General features: G+C 34.5%; 1 protein-coding gene across 1 annotated transcript in view; it reads left to right on the top strand.

Moving 5' to 3' along the window:
* VWDE (von Willebrand factor D and EGF domains) overlaps nt 1-15919 on the top strand; it is a 740920-nt gene that overhangs the window by 307066 nt on the left and 417935 nt on the right. The window contains exons 12-13 of the mRNA XM_044066200.1: nt 4767-4925; nt 5017-5121. Coding sequence (XP_043922135.1) covers nt 4767-4925; nt 5017-5121 — 264 coding nt within the window. The remainder of the gene's footprint in view (nt 1-4766; nt 4926-5016; nt 5122-15919) is intronic.

Here is a 15919-nt window from a genome sequence, read left to right as displayed (position 1 = left end):
ATTTACTCAAAACATAGCATCCTACAAAATGAGAGATACTGTAGTTCCATTTTATTTTACTAATAACTAAATAAAAGACAGCTATATTTCATATATTTTTCTGCAAATTCATTGCATTTTAATCTAATTGCTGTTATATAACCCGAGTAAATAACAAGGTACTTCAAAACATCAGAAATATTTTCATCATGCCATTTGACCTGGAAACTCATTCTTTTCATTGCCCGACTGATTGACAGATAGTTTGTGAGGTATATTTCATTGATTATTTCTACATTAATGTTAACTCTGTAAAAATCTATTACATACAGCTCACTGACTGCACTCTGAATTTGAGAAAATAACCTTATTATAGAGAGATTCATAGGTAATGATCTAATTACAGCGTGGAAGACTACCTTTGGGTCTGCAGTCATAACCAATTTGTTAGGTGTACCTTCACCAAGGTACATATATGACTTTGTCATTGTGCAAGTAGAAGTACACAAACTTGAGACATATGACTTTGCATCATATGAAGTCAGATAAGATGGCTGTCTCAGAATATGTATCTGCGATTGGTATGAAATTGTTCTTGAGCATCATCCTGCCATCAGCAAGAATGATGCCACATTACAAACAAAAGACAATTGACTTTTACTATCGGCTTAGCTACTGGTGTCATTCTCATGGGTTCCAATATATTTCAGCCAGGGATAGGATGATTGTTAGACCTACCTGCTTTGCTAGGTATTGCCTGCACCTCTTGCTTCATTGCTTTCATATATTAGCAGCTTTTTCTTCCTTCGTTTTACCTTTTAGGTATGGCCATTCTCCTCAAAGTACTGATATTTAAAAAAAAAACTCAAATATATATAAAGGTGCCACTGTTTAATGCTTGAAGCCTAAATAAGAAGCTAAACTTCTTACAGGAACTAAAATATGTCTTATGTGTAGTGGTAGCACCTCTGTAGTAGTGGGTTTCAATATCTACACCTCTTAGACCCATACCCAAAAATTACTTTGTTGTTAAAGGAGGCATGTCTGTACTGTTTAGATGTCAAATCACATCTAGACTCATAAAGCAGGACAAATACCTTGAGATCCTAGATATCCTACTTATTGTCAATAAAAATCTATACCACTTTATAGACAACTAATGTACCTCCTTCATGTCACCCGCAACTCACGAGGCATATCTAAATAAACAAGTGTCTCTACCTTTTGAATCTAGCACTATTGTCTTGTAGGATTTCAGCTAGCCTTCCTCCAATTGGGAAACTTACAATACCACAAACAAGTAAACATAACTTGTCCTAAATTTCATAAATATAAAGTTCTTAAACCAAATCACTCATGTCCTTTTAGGGTATCAGAAATATAACCCCTCTACACCTGATATTTTGTGGTTGACTCTTTTGAAAGATCACTGTTTCATGAGATAATTATTGTTATATACATGTGCATAGATGTGTGTGTGTGTGTGTGTGTGTGTGTGTGTGTGTGTGTGTGTGTGTGTGTGTGTGTGTGTGTGTGTGTGTGTGTATGTGTGCACATATGTGTGTGTGTGTGTGTGTGTGTGTGTGTGTGTGTGTGTGTGTGTGTGTGTGTGTGTGTGTGTGTGTGTGTGTGTGTGTGTGTGTGTGTGTGTGTGTGTGTGTGTGTGTGTGTGCGCGTGTGTGTGCATACACAGCTGCAAAAATCTTTATTTCAGCACATTTTTACAAAATGGTGAGGCATCTGACCATGCAACCCTTTAAATATCAGCTGTGAACACATGATTTGTTGAAGTAACTTACATTAACTGTATAAGAAGGATGAAATACAATGTAGTAAATGCTTTTATTTTGCAGAAAAAATGTAAAAAAAATAAAAAATTTGCACAAAGCTGTAATTCTTTAGAGTAAATTGTGTGTGTGTGTGTGTGTGTGTGTGTGTGTGTGTGTGTGTGTGTGTGTGTGTGTGTGTGTGTGTGTGCCCGCGCACATGTGTATGTACATAAACAGTTGCAAATAAATTTATTTCTGCACATTTTTGCAAAATGGTATGCAAGGTAAAAAAAGTATCCTGACAGAGTAAAAACAGTGTTAATGTGATCCTGCCACTTCTGTCATATTGTTAACACTCAAGATTATTTACTAGTCTTAAATATTAATGTGATAGCGTATCATTTGCATGAAAGGCATTAGCACAACAGCAATACCAGTTCTAGAAAATTCCATCATGACATGTTACCAGTAACTTAGTACAACACTAAAGAAAAATTGCTGAAAAAAATTACAACCCATTGTGGGGCCTCTGTCCATGCAACCCTTTAATTTATATGAATTTATATATCAGCTGCAAAGACTTGGCTTGTTGAAGTAATATACTTTAAATGCAGAGTATAAGAAGGATAAAATACAATGTAGTAAATGTATTTATTTTTCAGAAAAATATGTAAAATATGCAGCATGTATGCTGTATAAAATGTGTGAAGTTATACAGAATCATACAGTTATTTTTAAGCAAGTCAACACTTCGGAACTGATTTCAGACAAACATAGCAGCATTATTTCCCCCCTGTCCTAAGCCTACAACTTTCTTTCAAAGACAATTGCTATAAATAGACTGCACTTCTTATACAGTTGACTGGCCATGCAAATAGGGTTGTTAGATCTACAACTTAAATTGAATAGGAAATAAAGAACTCTTTTCTAAAGGATTGTCTAGGGGGTCTATATTATATCCTCAAATGCTTAAAAAAGTGAACGCTGATTGATCAAACTTATTTTCACGAAACTGCAAAATATCGAAGCAGCAGAAACTCAAATTTTTTCCTAGGGAAAGAATGTGGTTGTCTGTTTCTGTTGCTTCAGTAGTTTCAGTGTTATGGCGATTGTGTGGATGTGAGTGTTAGGGTGATTTAGGTGAGTTAGGGTTAGGGCTTGGGTTAGCTGTGTGTGCAATTGAGTGGACATGAGGGTTAGGGCGGATTTAAGTGAGTTAGGGTTAGGGAGTGAGTGAGGTGAGTGTGCGATAGTGACAGACCTTAGGGTTAGGGTTTGGGTTAAGGTAAGTGGGTAGTTAGTGGTGTGTGCATAGTTTAGTGTAGGGTTAGGTATCAGATTTTAGGTGTATGTGTGTGGCTTTCTGTTTGTTTGGTGTGCTTGTGTTGTGTGTATGTGTTTTGGATCAGCGATTTTTTTCCCTGGGAAAAAAAAATCACTGATCTGACAGTTTGAGATTGTAAGCTTTTGCTTAAATTAGGTCGATCAGTCAGCGTTCGCTTTTTTAAGTGTTCGATGATATAATATAGACCCTTGTCTAGGTATACTTTTAAAGTGTTGTCTCATTCCAGAGACCCCTTTGGATATGGTGTACATAGTGAGACTCTTCTAGTTTCAAAGTGAAACTGATGAGAGTTCATTTTGTCTTGGTATTATTTCTAAGGAGTGGAGTGGACTTTTTGGATATCTCTTACCATGAATTCTTATTTAGTTTTTGACAAATGTTTATTACTCTTAAATGTCAAAGGTGGATAGAACACAGTAGACGTTGCTAGACTTGAAAGCTAGCACTTAGTTACCATCTGTTTTTACAAATATTTATATTGTACTTCTCTATGCAATTGTATTTATTCCTGTATATTTCATTTTTAAATGATTGTTTCCTAATCTGCATATTTTAAGTAAACCACTTAAACAGTTTGCATCTGGTGGTTTATTTATTAGTACAAGGGTTTCCTTAAAGAAATGGTGAACTATTAATGTTTTGCCATCTCCCCTTCAATGAATGAGCTCTTTTAGCCATACTGACCAAAAGATTATATAATGGTCAGCTTAGTTTAAGTGTTGTTATTAATGCTGCTGTTGGTGTGATAAATTGGTCTAATTAGTGTCAGTGTAAAAGATTGGTGTCATTAGCCCTTTCTTGAAAACATTTCAGTGTTTGTGCGAGTGTGTGTGTGTGTGTGTGTGTGTGTGTGTGTGTGTGTGTGTGTGTGTGTGTGTGTGTGAGTGTGTGTGTTTGTGCACTCTTGTCTGTGTCTGCCTGTCTGTACATGTGTGCAAATGTGTAAGTGTACATATGTGAGTGTGTGTGCACATGTGTTTTGTTTGTGGGTGTATCCATCATAGTGTATGCATGTGCGTGGACATGCTCTTACAATTACTATGATCATATTTCAGTTTCTGTGTTTAACAAATGACTGGGAGACATTAGGCTGATAGCAAAGTATGTGAAATTCATGAAGATTAGCCAGCTGATATAACTGTGTTCTGTATTCATTGTTAAACATATTTGTATGCGGTAGGTGTTTGTCATAGCCTAAGGCAGTAGTATGTATTTGCTGTATGCTCTTATGGCCAACCACCCCATGCATACCAACCCATCCATCACAAAAAAATTGCTGGCAATGGTACAGATCAACAGACTGTACCCTTGATCATGACAGACATATTTTCAGTAAGCTTTTGTTTTGGTGCACTAGCATCAGGGAAATATAAGTTCATGCATGTCATTCTTTACCAAAAAGCCATGTTGCCCATATAAAAATATCCTAAATGTCTTGCTATTTCTATTTCTGTCTTCCACACCCATGTGTGTCTCTCTTTCTGTCAGTAGGTCTGTCTATCTGTATGTTCATTCTTTTCAAACTGATGATTATTTCATGCTATATTATTTTATCCTTACTTTTTACCACTGGTTTAACAACATTATTTATAACACACTTGTTCACACTGTTCAGGCAAATTTTATGCATTACATTTGACTGAACTCTCTTCTTTATATTTAATCATATTTAGTATAGCAATGGAGAATGGATCCCTGGAAATCCTCAGATAACTGTGGCTACTTTCCTTAGCACCAGAGCCATGGAATGTCAACTTCCATCTGGAAATGTCCAATCATCTGATCGTATGGATTTAATTGATGACAAACCAATTTCAAGATGGGAAGTAAAGGTGACTGGTTTTCATAGATAAGAAATAACATAATATTTTGCATAATGATTAACATTGCAGAATGACATTTTTATTATATTATTGCTTCCAGGTTTCAAATGATGGCTACTTATACAGCAACTTCAAAATACTAACTTTATATGATGGTACTTGCCAGACCTGTGACCCACATTCAAATAAACTGTGCAGGCTGAAGGTATGTAAAGAAAGGGATGCATGTATTTTTATTTATTTATTTTCAAAAATGTGTTGGTTGTAGCATAAACATAAAAGTTTCAAAAGGAACACTCACACAAAAAAAAAAAATCAAAATATATATTATTCATGTTTAAAATAACTGACTAATAAAACTAATACCTATTTACAATTTTAACTTAACATAAATGCCTGAAACTAAAACAGTAGTATCCAGTTAAGGCTATTATTGTTGAATGATCAGTCAGAATTATATATATATATGATCTTTTTTATATCATGTAGTAGAAATAAAACTAAAGTTAGTTTTCAAATTTTGTAAAAGATGTTGAGCTCTAGACCATAGATTCAGGACAACTTTCTTTTTTTTTTTGGCCTGTAAGAAATATTTAATAAGTCCCAAGTACTCTTTTATCTTTATACAGTCACAATATGATTCTAAGTAGCTTTCAAATTTAACTCACATCGCTAACAGACCATGCTGTTATCATTTTTAAAATGCATAAATTTAGCAGGTTTTTAAAATGTTCTAAAACATTTTCATTTAAAGATTTTCCAATATTGGACTAAAGAGGTGAAACCAACAGACATTAACAATAGATTTTTTTCACATTCTGTGAATTCTTTTTCCTTTTCTTGAAATAAATCTTCAAAAGATTATCATTCATTTCCTCTGTTGGCGTAATTAATATTTTATAAAGATCCAACAATAAACATGAATAACTTTTATTCATAAAAAGCACGCTGACATAAATAGTCTCTTAGTACAAGAAAATTATTATTAGTTGATTGCCAATATATATGAACATTAACATGTACATAAGATTTACTTTTTTGTATAGATAGCCAATTGCTTGTGTCAGTGTTGACTGAAGCATAATACTTTCTAACAATTATATTTATGTTCCTTGAAAACAATTATGCCACCTTAAGAATGTATCATCTTTCAAAATACATTTTTCCTATGTTAGCACTTTCTAAAGTTCGTTTTGTTACCCACACCGATATTAATATACTAAACTAATGTTTATTACAATTCTTCCCATAACAATGCACATATTTTTTCAGAATGTTATCATAAGATAACTTGTTAGAGATTATGTTGAATAAAATTACTTACTATTACCCACACTGACTACACATAATTTCATCAGATAAGGGAACTATTTTCAATTTCTTTAAATTAAATAGTTAAGTAGTTCTTTCCAATTAGAGGTATAGTTGAAAGCCATCCAGTGAACTATAACTTTTCGTGAAGCAGCCCTAGCATAAGTATCAATATCTGGTAGTTTGATACCACCTTTTTTCCAAATGCTTATATGATATTTATAGGCTAACTTTGGTTAACTTATATGCCATAAAATGTTTAAAAAACTTGCTTCAGTTTATTTATTTCAATTTACTTGGAATTAAGATAGCTGTCTGAATTATATAAAAAAAACTTAGGAAGCAATATAATTTTTATTAACTGAAGTCATTCTTTAAAAATATAGATGTGTTTGTTCCATATCTCAAAAATGTTATTTAATTCTTCTAGTATTCTGATAGCAGTTCTATTTCATATTTCTTCCCATGATTTCATTAAAATTATTCCAGGATATTCTAGGTCACTCATTTCTTTATCCAAATTCAATTCTATAAATACACTAGATATATGAATATTAATCAGTAATATAATATTCAAATTTTCTGTATTAAAATGCAAACCAAATGCAATTCCAAAATGTTTTATTATTTTAGAAACTTTTCTTAATGAGTTATTAACTTCTGGTAATGATGATATTATATCATTAGTAAATGAAATTATGTATGATTCATATTGATCTCTTAACTTTATACCCTGAATAGTGTCATTTTTCCTAATAGCTACGTCTAAAGCACCTATTACCATTGCAAAGTTGGTGATGAGGGTAATCACTGTTTAATTCAATTTTTATTTATAGTGAATCTAAAAAAAAAATCACAAATTTTAAAATATAATCTGCTATTTTAATATTATGTTATTTTTTAATTAGAAAATAAATGTAGTTGTCATGTCTTATTATCTTAGAATTTTAAACAAATACTCCTATCAATAGCAAATGCTTATTTCTGCATATTAGCTGATAAGTGCTGCTCTTGCTTATCTTTATTTGAAATATTAATTAAAGTTAAGATTATTTTGATATTATCTTGCATCTGTCTTCTGTCTAGAAATCCTGCTTGATCTTTATTTATTAGCCGAGGGCATAATCTTTCATTCTGTCTGCTAGAATTGACAAAGATTTTATAATCACCTTTAAGTAATGAAGCTGACAGATACACAGAACAGGTGAAAGAATTTTAATTCATTTTTAAAATCAGAGTAATTAAATCTTTCCAAGAGGGAAGTGTTAGTTGGGAGGACTGAATGTCTATTATAACAATATGAAAAAAGGATATTGCACATTAAGGCAGAATTTGAAACAATTCTGGTAAAATTTCTTCTATAGCAGTAGATTTGCTATTTTAAACCCCTTCTTTATTAAGCACATCATCTAATTTTATGTTGCTAGTGAGATTTTCTTTCCCTGGTGTTGAGAGTTTTTGTAAAACTAGATCTATAAAAAAAATGAAAAATGAAAATCAATTTCATCACTTCCTTTTATATTATTAAGATTACTGCAATACTATATAAATTCAAATAATATTTCTCTATCGTTGTTTTCTTTTACCTTTGATAATTCTTTGCTATGATTAACCATTGAATAGTTTTCCCCTTTTTGCAAATTATGCATCCTTTATCGGATGCACATGATGAGCTTTTTAATTTTGCAAGAGCTAGGGCTGTTTAATAGGGTAAGATATTTGGTATTCCTTAATTACCTAATTTATTTTATGCAGTAAGTCTTTATTTCCTTTTTTAAACTTGTTCTTTTTTATCTAGTGAAGGTTTTTTTGGATGTCTAAAATTTCATTACACTGTTGTTTAACATTTTTATTTACACTATGACTTTTCCATTAACATATGCTTTCAAAACACCCCATAACATAAGTTTGCTAGTTTCTTTATTATCATTATTTTCCATTCATGTACTTTTTTCTTTTCCAAACCAAGCTTTGACTTCACCATGTTTGACTAAATAAGATAAGGGTGGCATAGTGGTACAGCAGTTAATGTTTTTACCTCACAGCAAGAGGTTCTCTGGTTCAGTTCTCTCCTTCGGTGCAGAGTTTGCATTTTCCTCTGTGCATTCATGTGGGCTTCCTTGGGGTATGCCGGTTTCATTCCACATTCCAAAGACATGCATCTGTAGCATTTCTCCCCAAGTCTCCACTGAAAATAGGCTCTGTCCTAGTTGGACTTTCTCAGTCAATAAATGTTAAATAAATAAGTTGGTATTCTAGATGCAAAGGCCACTCTCTTAAAATTAATTTATATTATTTTATTTCTATTTGTTTTCCTGAGTAGACCATTGATCTCCATGAACATTTTTCAGACTCAGTCCAGGTAGGGTGTCTGGTTAAGTGACTTGCTAAGAGTCACATAGTGAGGCAATGGAGGTCAAAGAATGAAGCCTTGCACCACTGAACCACAGGAAACAGCTTGGTAAAAGCATGTTAATCCTCTAAGCCAACAGCCAGACAATCATTAACTTAAGCATTTAATCATTAACTTAAAGATTAATGCTTTGTAGTCTGAAAATGGCATGGAATTATTTTAAAACTTTTAATTTTGGAAGTTATATTACCTGAAACAAATATTTTAACAATTCTATATTGTATTCCAAATACATACAAATAACGAAAGCAATCAAATGAATCATTATCTTTTAATGTACAAGTGTCATATTTCTTAACATTTCTGTCCATTTCCTAAAAGATTTTACAGATGATAATATCCAATTTAATCTCATCATACTAGTTACTGAAGTATCAAAATACAATTAAAGTCACCTGCTATCATGAGAGTCCCTTCTATATTACTTGTTATATAATCCATATGTATTTTAGCACTTTTAGACCCCATCCCAGGTATCCAGTATATAATAACTAATGTTTAAATCTGGCTATGGTGATCTGTAATTGCCAGCAATAACAAAAAACTCTAATAAACTTTCATAATTCTATCTTTTTGTTCTTTACCACAAAACGTACTTTACTTTCTCTCTTAACTACCTTCCTTTGCTCTGTCTGCTAATACCTGTTACTATCCTCCCAAGCAATGCCTACCAAATTACTTACTGTATCCAGTACTCCCCATTCATTCTCTGCACAGTTCTATTTAATACTAAAATGCTATACTCTCTTCATTCAGAGTTAACCAGTCCATACATATCCTTCATTGTCTCATAATTACCATATCCTACCACACTTATCTCCCCAACTACCTCATTTAGTAACACCTCCTATAAATGAATATCGATCTATTACTAATGGACAAAGGTACACTTCACAGAACATCAAAAGACAACCCACAATCTACCAACAGTGTTTTACATCAAATACTCAAAACACTGAATCTTAAATTACCGATAGCAGTCACGTAACGAAAATGGATGAATGCACCTTTAAATAATTTGTACAGAGGTAACAACATGTACTAACATACTAACAGAAAGAATGGTGAATATTTGCAGACTACCACCAGGTGTTTTAGGCCAAGTATATGAAACAGAAAAGTCCCAGCATGGAGGTATTGGTTTGCTAATGGAGGGCTATGTATACCAGTTGGAGAAGAAGACAAAAACAAAAAAATATTGGAGCTGTAAGTACAAAGTATCCGAGAAATGTAAAGGAAGAGCTATAACTGTGTCCATCACTTCAGGTGAGGAACTTGTTAAATCGGTGGAACACTTTTATTCAGGTGAGCCTGAGGAAGTTGAGAAATATAGGATTTGGCGTGACTGAAAGCAGAGGGCAGCTTTTTCTAGAGACTCCCCTTGTGTCCTAGTAGATGATGCTATAGCGTCTTCTTCATTAGATTTTGCTCCCTATCTGCCAAACAGAAGATTCCTGCTGCAAACAGTTAAAAGAGTGTGGTCAAAGAGTAGAGGAGCGAGGTTAACTTCAACAGTCTCACTGCATAACATCGATCCAGATAGTTTCCCCTTAAAAGATGGTGTGTTCCTTAAAAAAATGTTAACTGACAACAGTAAACAAAGCACAGCTGTACTATTCACTACTAAACAAAACTTGAAAGATTTCAGTGTAGCCAAAATTTGGTTGATGGATGGCACTTATTTTACCAGAGGTGCAGAATGTTGGCAGTTGTATACTGTTCATTCTGTTGTAAAGTATGGCGCTTACAGTAAGAGTGTGCCGTTAATTTATTGTTTTATGAGTAAAAAGTCATACCGGTCATATGACTTCATGTGGCAATTTGTGTTTGATTTTTTTACTGAATATTCTTTAACATATGTTTCCTTCATCTTGTGTGACTTTGAGGTTGCAGCTATTCAAAGCATAAACTGGAATGTTAGTAATGTTGTTTGCAAGGGTTGCTTTTTTTCATTTTGGGAGGAACCTTTGGCGCAAAGTCCAAGCATTGGGTCTTGCATCAATGTATAATGGAAACATTCATTTTCAATAGTGTGTTAAACAGTTAGCTGCGCTGGCATTTCTGGAGGAAAAGGACATGATGAATACTTTCACGTTACTTAAGGGTACATTTCCTATAGAAGGGAAAGCTTTATTAAAGTATTTTACAGAGTGGTGTCTCCTTGGTAAATGTAAAAAAAGCGCACTTCACAACGTTGAATAGTTTTAATAAAAAGCACATACAAAACAAAGCTTTTGGACAACAGGTCCTTCCTCAGTGTTACAAAAGTTAGAAAAAAAATCATCTTTTAAATAATTTAAAATAGATCACATCACACAACCCATTCTATCATAAAAAGACATTAATCAAGTTAAAAAAATCACAATACAGACTATTACTAATACATTGTAACCAAATTATATTAAAGCATAAAATCTTCTATTTTATTTCCTGCTGCTTAAGTTTTAATATTGGTTTCAGTGTTACTTGTTTGTTTGGGCCACCAAAGAGGACAAGTAACATACTGAAATCGAGATATCAGAGAAACAACTATCTAACTCTACATATTTTAATGAATGTTTCTCTTTATGATGATATGTTAAGTCAACTATGTGATTTTGATAAACAACTTTAAACAACTAAAAGAAAGAAATTACAACGCAACTTAAATGATTGCAGTAATGGCCATATATTTTCCTGGCCGAAACGAACTGTTTACACACGCTTTTTTTACATTTGGACTGTTTTTTCTTCACTTCACTTTACCACTTTGCCCACCTTTTTTTTACAAATCTCCTCCGTAAACACAGAGCATTTAGCACCAGATCCACATCTTGCATATGATTCCCTCCTCTGTTCCCTATAACATTCTGGAACATATCTGTACTAAATCGATTGAATCTACTAAGAACACAAAATGCCATGGAAGCATGGCACAGGAGGCGAAGATGTATAGATGGGAAACATGTTTGATTTGTATAACATTCTTATGGCTGTTGTCCGTGAGCAGAACAGGGTGGATGAGATTCATCGTCATCTGTCTGCTGCTTGTCCACCTTCTCCAAAAAAGAAAGCACTCATTCGTCGTCAGCAGCAGTTTCAGACAATATTTGACCATAAAGAAGATTATGATCACTTGCAATATGTGAAGGCTATCGCAAATCTGTTGAAGTCATGATTAAGATGTTACAGTATGATAATTTGGACAGTTGTACATTTTTGAGGAATTACAAGGTTTTATTTTAGTTTTACTGGTTGTGCACTATGTGATATTAGTCCATTTCATTTGTATGGTTTTCAAGCACTTGTGTGTCACTGCACTTACTCGCTATAGTTTGTTTTGGTGATTTGACCCTCAGTAATGTGTATTTTCATGTTTATGGTGTTTCATTTGCATATGCGCTCTATTTTCACATTTGGTGAAGTGTACCTTTGTGCATTAGTCCTACATCCAAGTGAATATATATATATATATATATATATATATATATATATATATATATTTTTATTTATAGATACATATATATATATATATATATATATATATATATATATATATATATATAATATAGATATTTATCTATATACATTTATTATTATATATTATATATATATATATATATATATATATATATATATATATATATATATATATATATATAAATATATATATATACTATATAGATATCTATATACATTTATTATTATATATTTTATATATATATATATATATATATATATATATATATATATATATATATATATATATTCACTTCATAATCTCGAAATACTGAAACCCAAAAGCACGAAATTCAAAATTGTGACTTTTAAATAAACCCTCCACCACAGAAACAAAGATGCACACACCATCCTCCCCACACTACAATAAACCAACAAAACACACACACACACAGCAACACAAAGACACACACCTACCCTACATATAAGCGGGGGAGAGTAAGCCCGCCTGCACCCCCACACCCCCGCTACTTATAATATATATATATATATATATATATATATATATATATATACTAACTCCGAGGTCGCACTAAAAAGACAAAGACACTAAATCCACTACTACATACTCTATATTCTCCTTGCACAAACACACATCATATACTTAAAAACACCACCACTTTCAACACTTACACACTCACACTCTTACCTACATACCCTAACCTACACCTAAAACTTCCCAACATGCTCACATACACTCAAATCCCTACCATAAACCCTTAAACAAACAGCACTTATTTGAATCTCCAGACATATCCACACAACGGCAGGCAAACCATATCCTACAGCACACCGCACATAACCAACACAGTAAATCCCACGTAACATGCCACCATAACTGCAGATTCGACATTCAGAATTTGAGCAAGTGCATCTTCTCTCAATTATACTTTCGGCGCTTTCATCTCAAGATACTGAAATTCCTGATTTCAGTATTTTGAGATAGCAAAGTGCTTATATATATATATATATATATATATATATATATATATATATATATATATATATATATATATATATCTATATATATACATATATATATATATATATATATATATATATATATATACATATATATATATATATATCTCTATGGGTGTACTTTTGAAGAACGAAAGTTCACTACTTCGAACTTCAAAAGTACACACACACTAACGCAAAAGTGCACTTTAATGAACCGAATGGGCTAGCAGTCACGGACCTTAGGGTTAGGGCACGGGTTAGGGTAAGGGGATAGTTAGTAGGGCTATCCCCTTAACTTGACCCGTGCCCTAACCCTAAGGTACGTGACTATCGCACCACAGTGGAAAACATTCCAAATTGGGCTATGTCCTCCACTGTAGCGCGATAGTCATGGACCTTAGGGTTAGGGCACGGTTTAGGGTAAGGGGATAGTTAGTAGGGCTATCCCCTTACCTTGACCCGTGCCCTAACCCTAAGGTCCATGACTATCGCACCACAGTGGAAGACATTCCAAATCAGGCTATGTCCTCCACTGTGGTGCGATAGTCACGGACCTTAGTGTTGGGCCACGGGTTAGGATAAGGGGATAGTTAGTAGGGCTATCCCTTTACCTTGACCCATGCCCTAACTCTAAGGTCCATGACTATTGCACCACAGTGAAGGACATAGCCCATTTTTCAATGCCCTCCATTGTGGTGTGGTAGGTTCGGTGTAGTGAGCTTAAGCAAAACTGCACTTTCATTAAAGTGCACTTTCGCTTAAGTGGGGATGTACTTTCCCATTTCGAAAAAGTAAATTTTCGTTGTAGGAAAGTACATCCATATTTATATATATATATATATATATATATATATATATATATATATATATATATATACATACACATTCATTTATCATTTAATAAGCTGCTTCTATACCTGCCCAAGCATCTCTACAAACATATACTCCTACTACTTCTTCAAGGTAACATCAAAGCTGATAAGTGCTGCAACACTAACATCAAACATCAAAGCTAATACAGGCTCTTCTCTACTGTCCTGCATCCTTCTTAATGCACAAAGTATAAAACGAGGTTAATGCCATCATTCCCTTGCACATGCCTGATTTATTTGCGATCACAACATCACAGGTTAAATCCTTCCTTGCACCATTTTTCTTTGGTTACAACTACTTCTTTTTATCCCAGCCAAGGCCCAAGGCAAGGAGGTGGAAATCTTTTACTCAAATCACAATGAAACATCCAACTACTTGCTCAAGGAAACACTGACACAGGTACTTCTAACTGGCTATTTATGTTCATTACCTACCCCAAGAAGTCAAACTATACCTCAATGTATCATATCATAGGTTCATAGGTTCATACTAGGCTATCTGCCCTAGGGCATTTATAAGCCTAGCCAGAGTGTGTTTGGCTTTCGCCACCCATTTTAAATTAATTTTGCTATGCCCTTTTTCGAGGTTAGTATACTGTGCCTCTGTCTAACAGTGACACAGAAGTTATACCCAGGGTAAACCTACGATCTCCCATCCACTCATCAAGATTCCTCTTGAAGAGGGTCAATGAGGGACTCTGCCTAACCTGGACTGGGATTTTATTCCAGAGTGAAGGAAGCCTCTGGGTTATGAATCTGTCCCTCCAGCATGTCCTATTTATTTCAGTGCTGAGGTTCAAGTCTCTCGAGCGTGTAGCTCGATGGGATTTGGGTTTTCTGAGGTGCAGCATGTCCATTAATTCCGGGCTCGACATGGCTTTATACATCAGGCACAGATCGCCTCTGAGCAGGCGGTATGCCACTGAGTAGAGCTGGAGTTTCTTTAACCAGGCAGCATATGGCATCTGTTTGAGCCCTTTGATCCTCTTGGTGAGGTACTTTTGGGGTCTTTCCAGTTGCTGCAGGTGTCTGGTAAGGTACATCGCAAAAGGGGCATTTTACTCAATTATGTGCCTGATGAGGAATGAGTAAAGAGGCACGATGACCTCCCCTGATCTAGATGTGAATCCCTTCATGATTAGGTGGGCTATATAAAATGTTTTTCTAACCACTTTGGCCACATGGTTGTCAAATGAGAGATTGCTATCAACTTGGGTCCCCAGGTCCCTAATTACTACTTCTGTACTTAATGGATTACCACCTATGTAGTAATTTGTGGGCACTTTGTTTTTGCCAAAGGGGATGACTATACACTTTTTGGCGTTTAGCTTGAGGCCATGGCTCTGGCACCAGTTGTCTGTTTCTATGAGGCCCTTTTGGAGGATGCTTGTGTCGGCTGGAGAATCGATTATGGCACCCAGTTTGCAGTCATCTACGAACTTGGTCAGCCACAGTCCTTCCATGTTGGCCTGTACCTCCGAGAAATATATACCGAACAAGAGAGGTCCCAGGACTGAGCCTTGTGGGATGCCACTTGTAACTGGTTTGGAGTCTGACATGGCTCCAGCAATTCTAACCATGTGGGTTCTGTCCTTGAGCCAGTTTGCAACCCATCTAGTGACATAGGGGTTTATATTTAAGCTGGTGAGCTTATCTATAATACCCGAGTGGGGTATTGTATCAAAGGCTTTTGCGAGGTCCAGGTAGGCTGTGTGGACCACCTTCCCCGCGTCAATGGCCTTGGTGACTGGAGGCTAAGCTCTCTCAACTCAGTACTGGCATAACCAGTCAGGAGGAGAAGGAAACCATACTCACTACAATTCCAGTCTCACATAGACCTACCACGACAGCAAACCAAACACATAATCACACAAAAACATACTCGGAGGCTCTAAATAAAGATCTGCCGAAGCAGCAGAGACCTCCAAAGCAGACACCCAAGCAGC

This window comes from Protopterus annectens, chromosome 3.part1 (genome assembly GCF_019279795.1).
Source record: "Protopterus annectens isolate FY-2018-M chromosome 3.part1, PAN1.0, whole genome shotgun sequence".
NCBI classification, from domain to species: domain Eukaryota; kingdom Metazoa; phylum Chordata; order Ceratodontiformes; family Protopteridae; genus Protopterus; species Protopterus annectens.
Note: the sequence above shows the minus strand (reverse complement) of the source record. Positions and strands in the feature narration are given on the sequence as shown.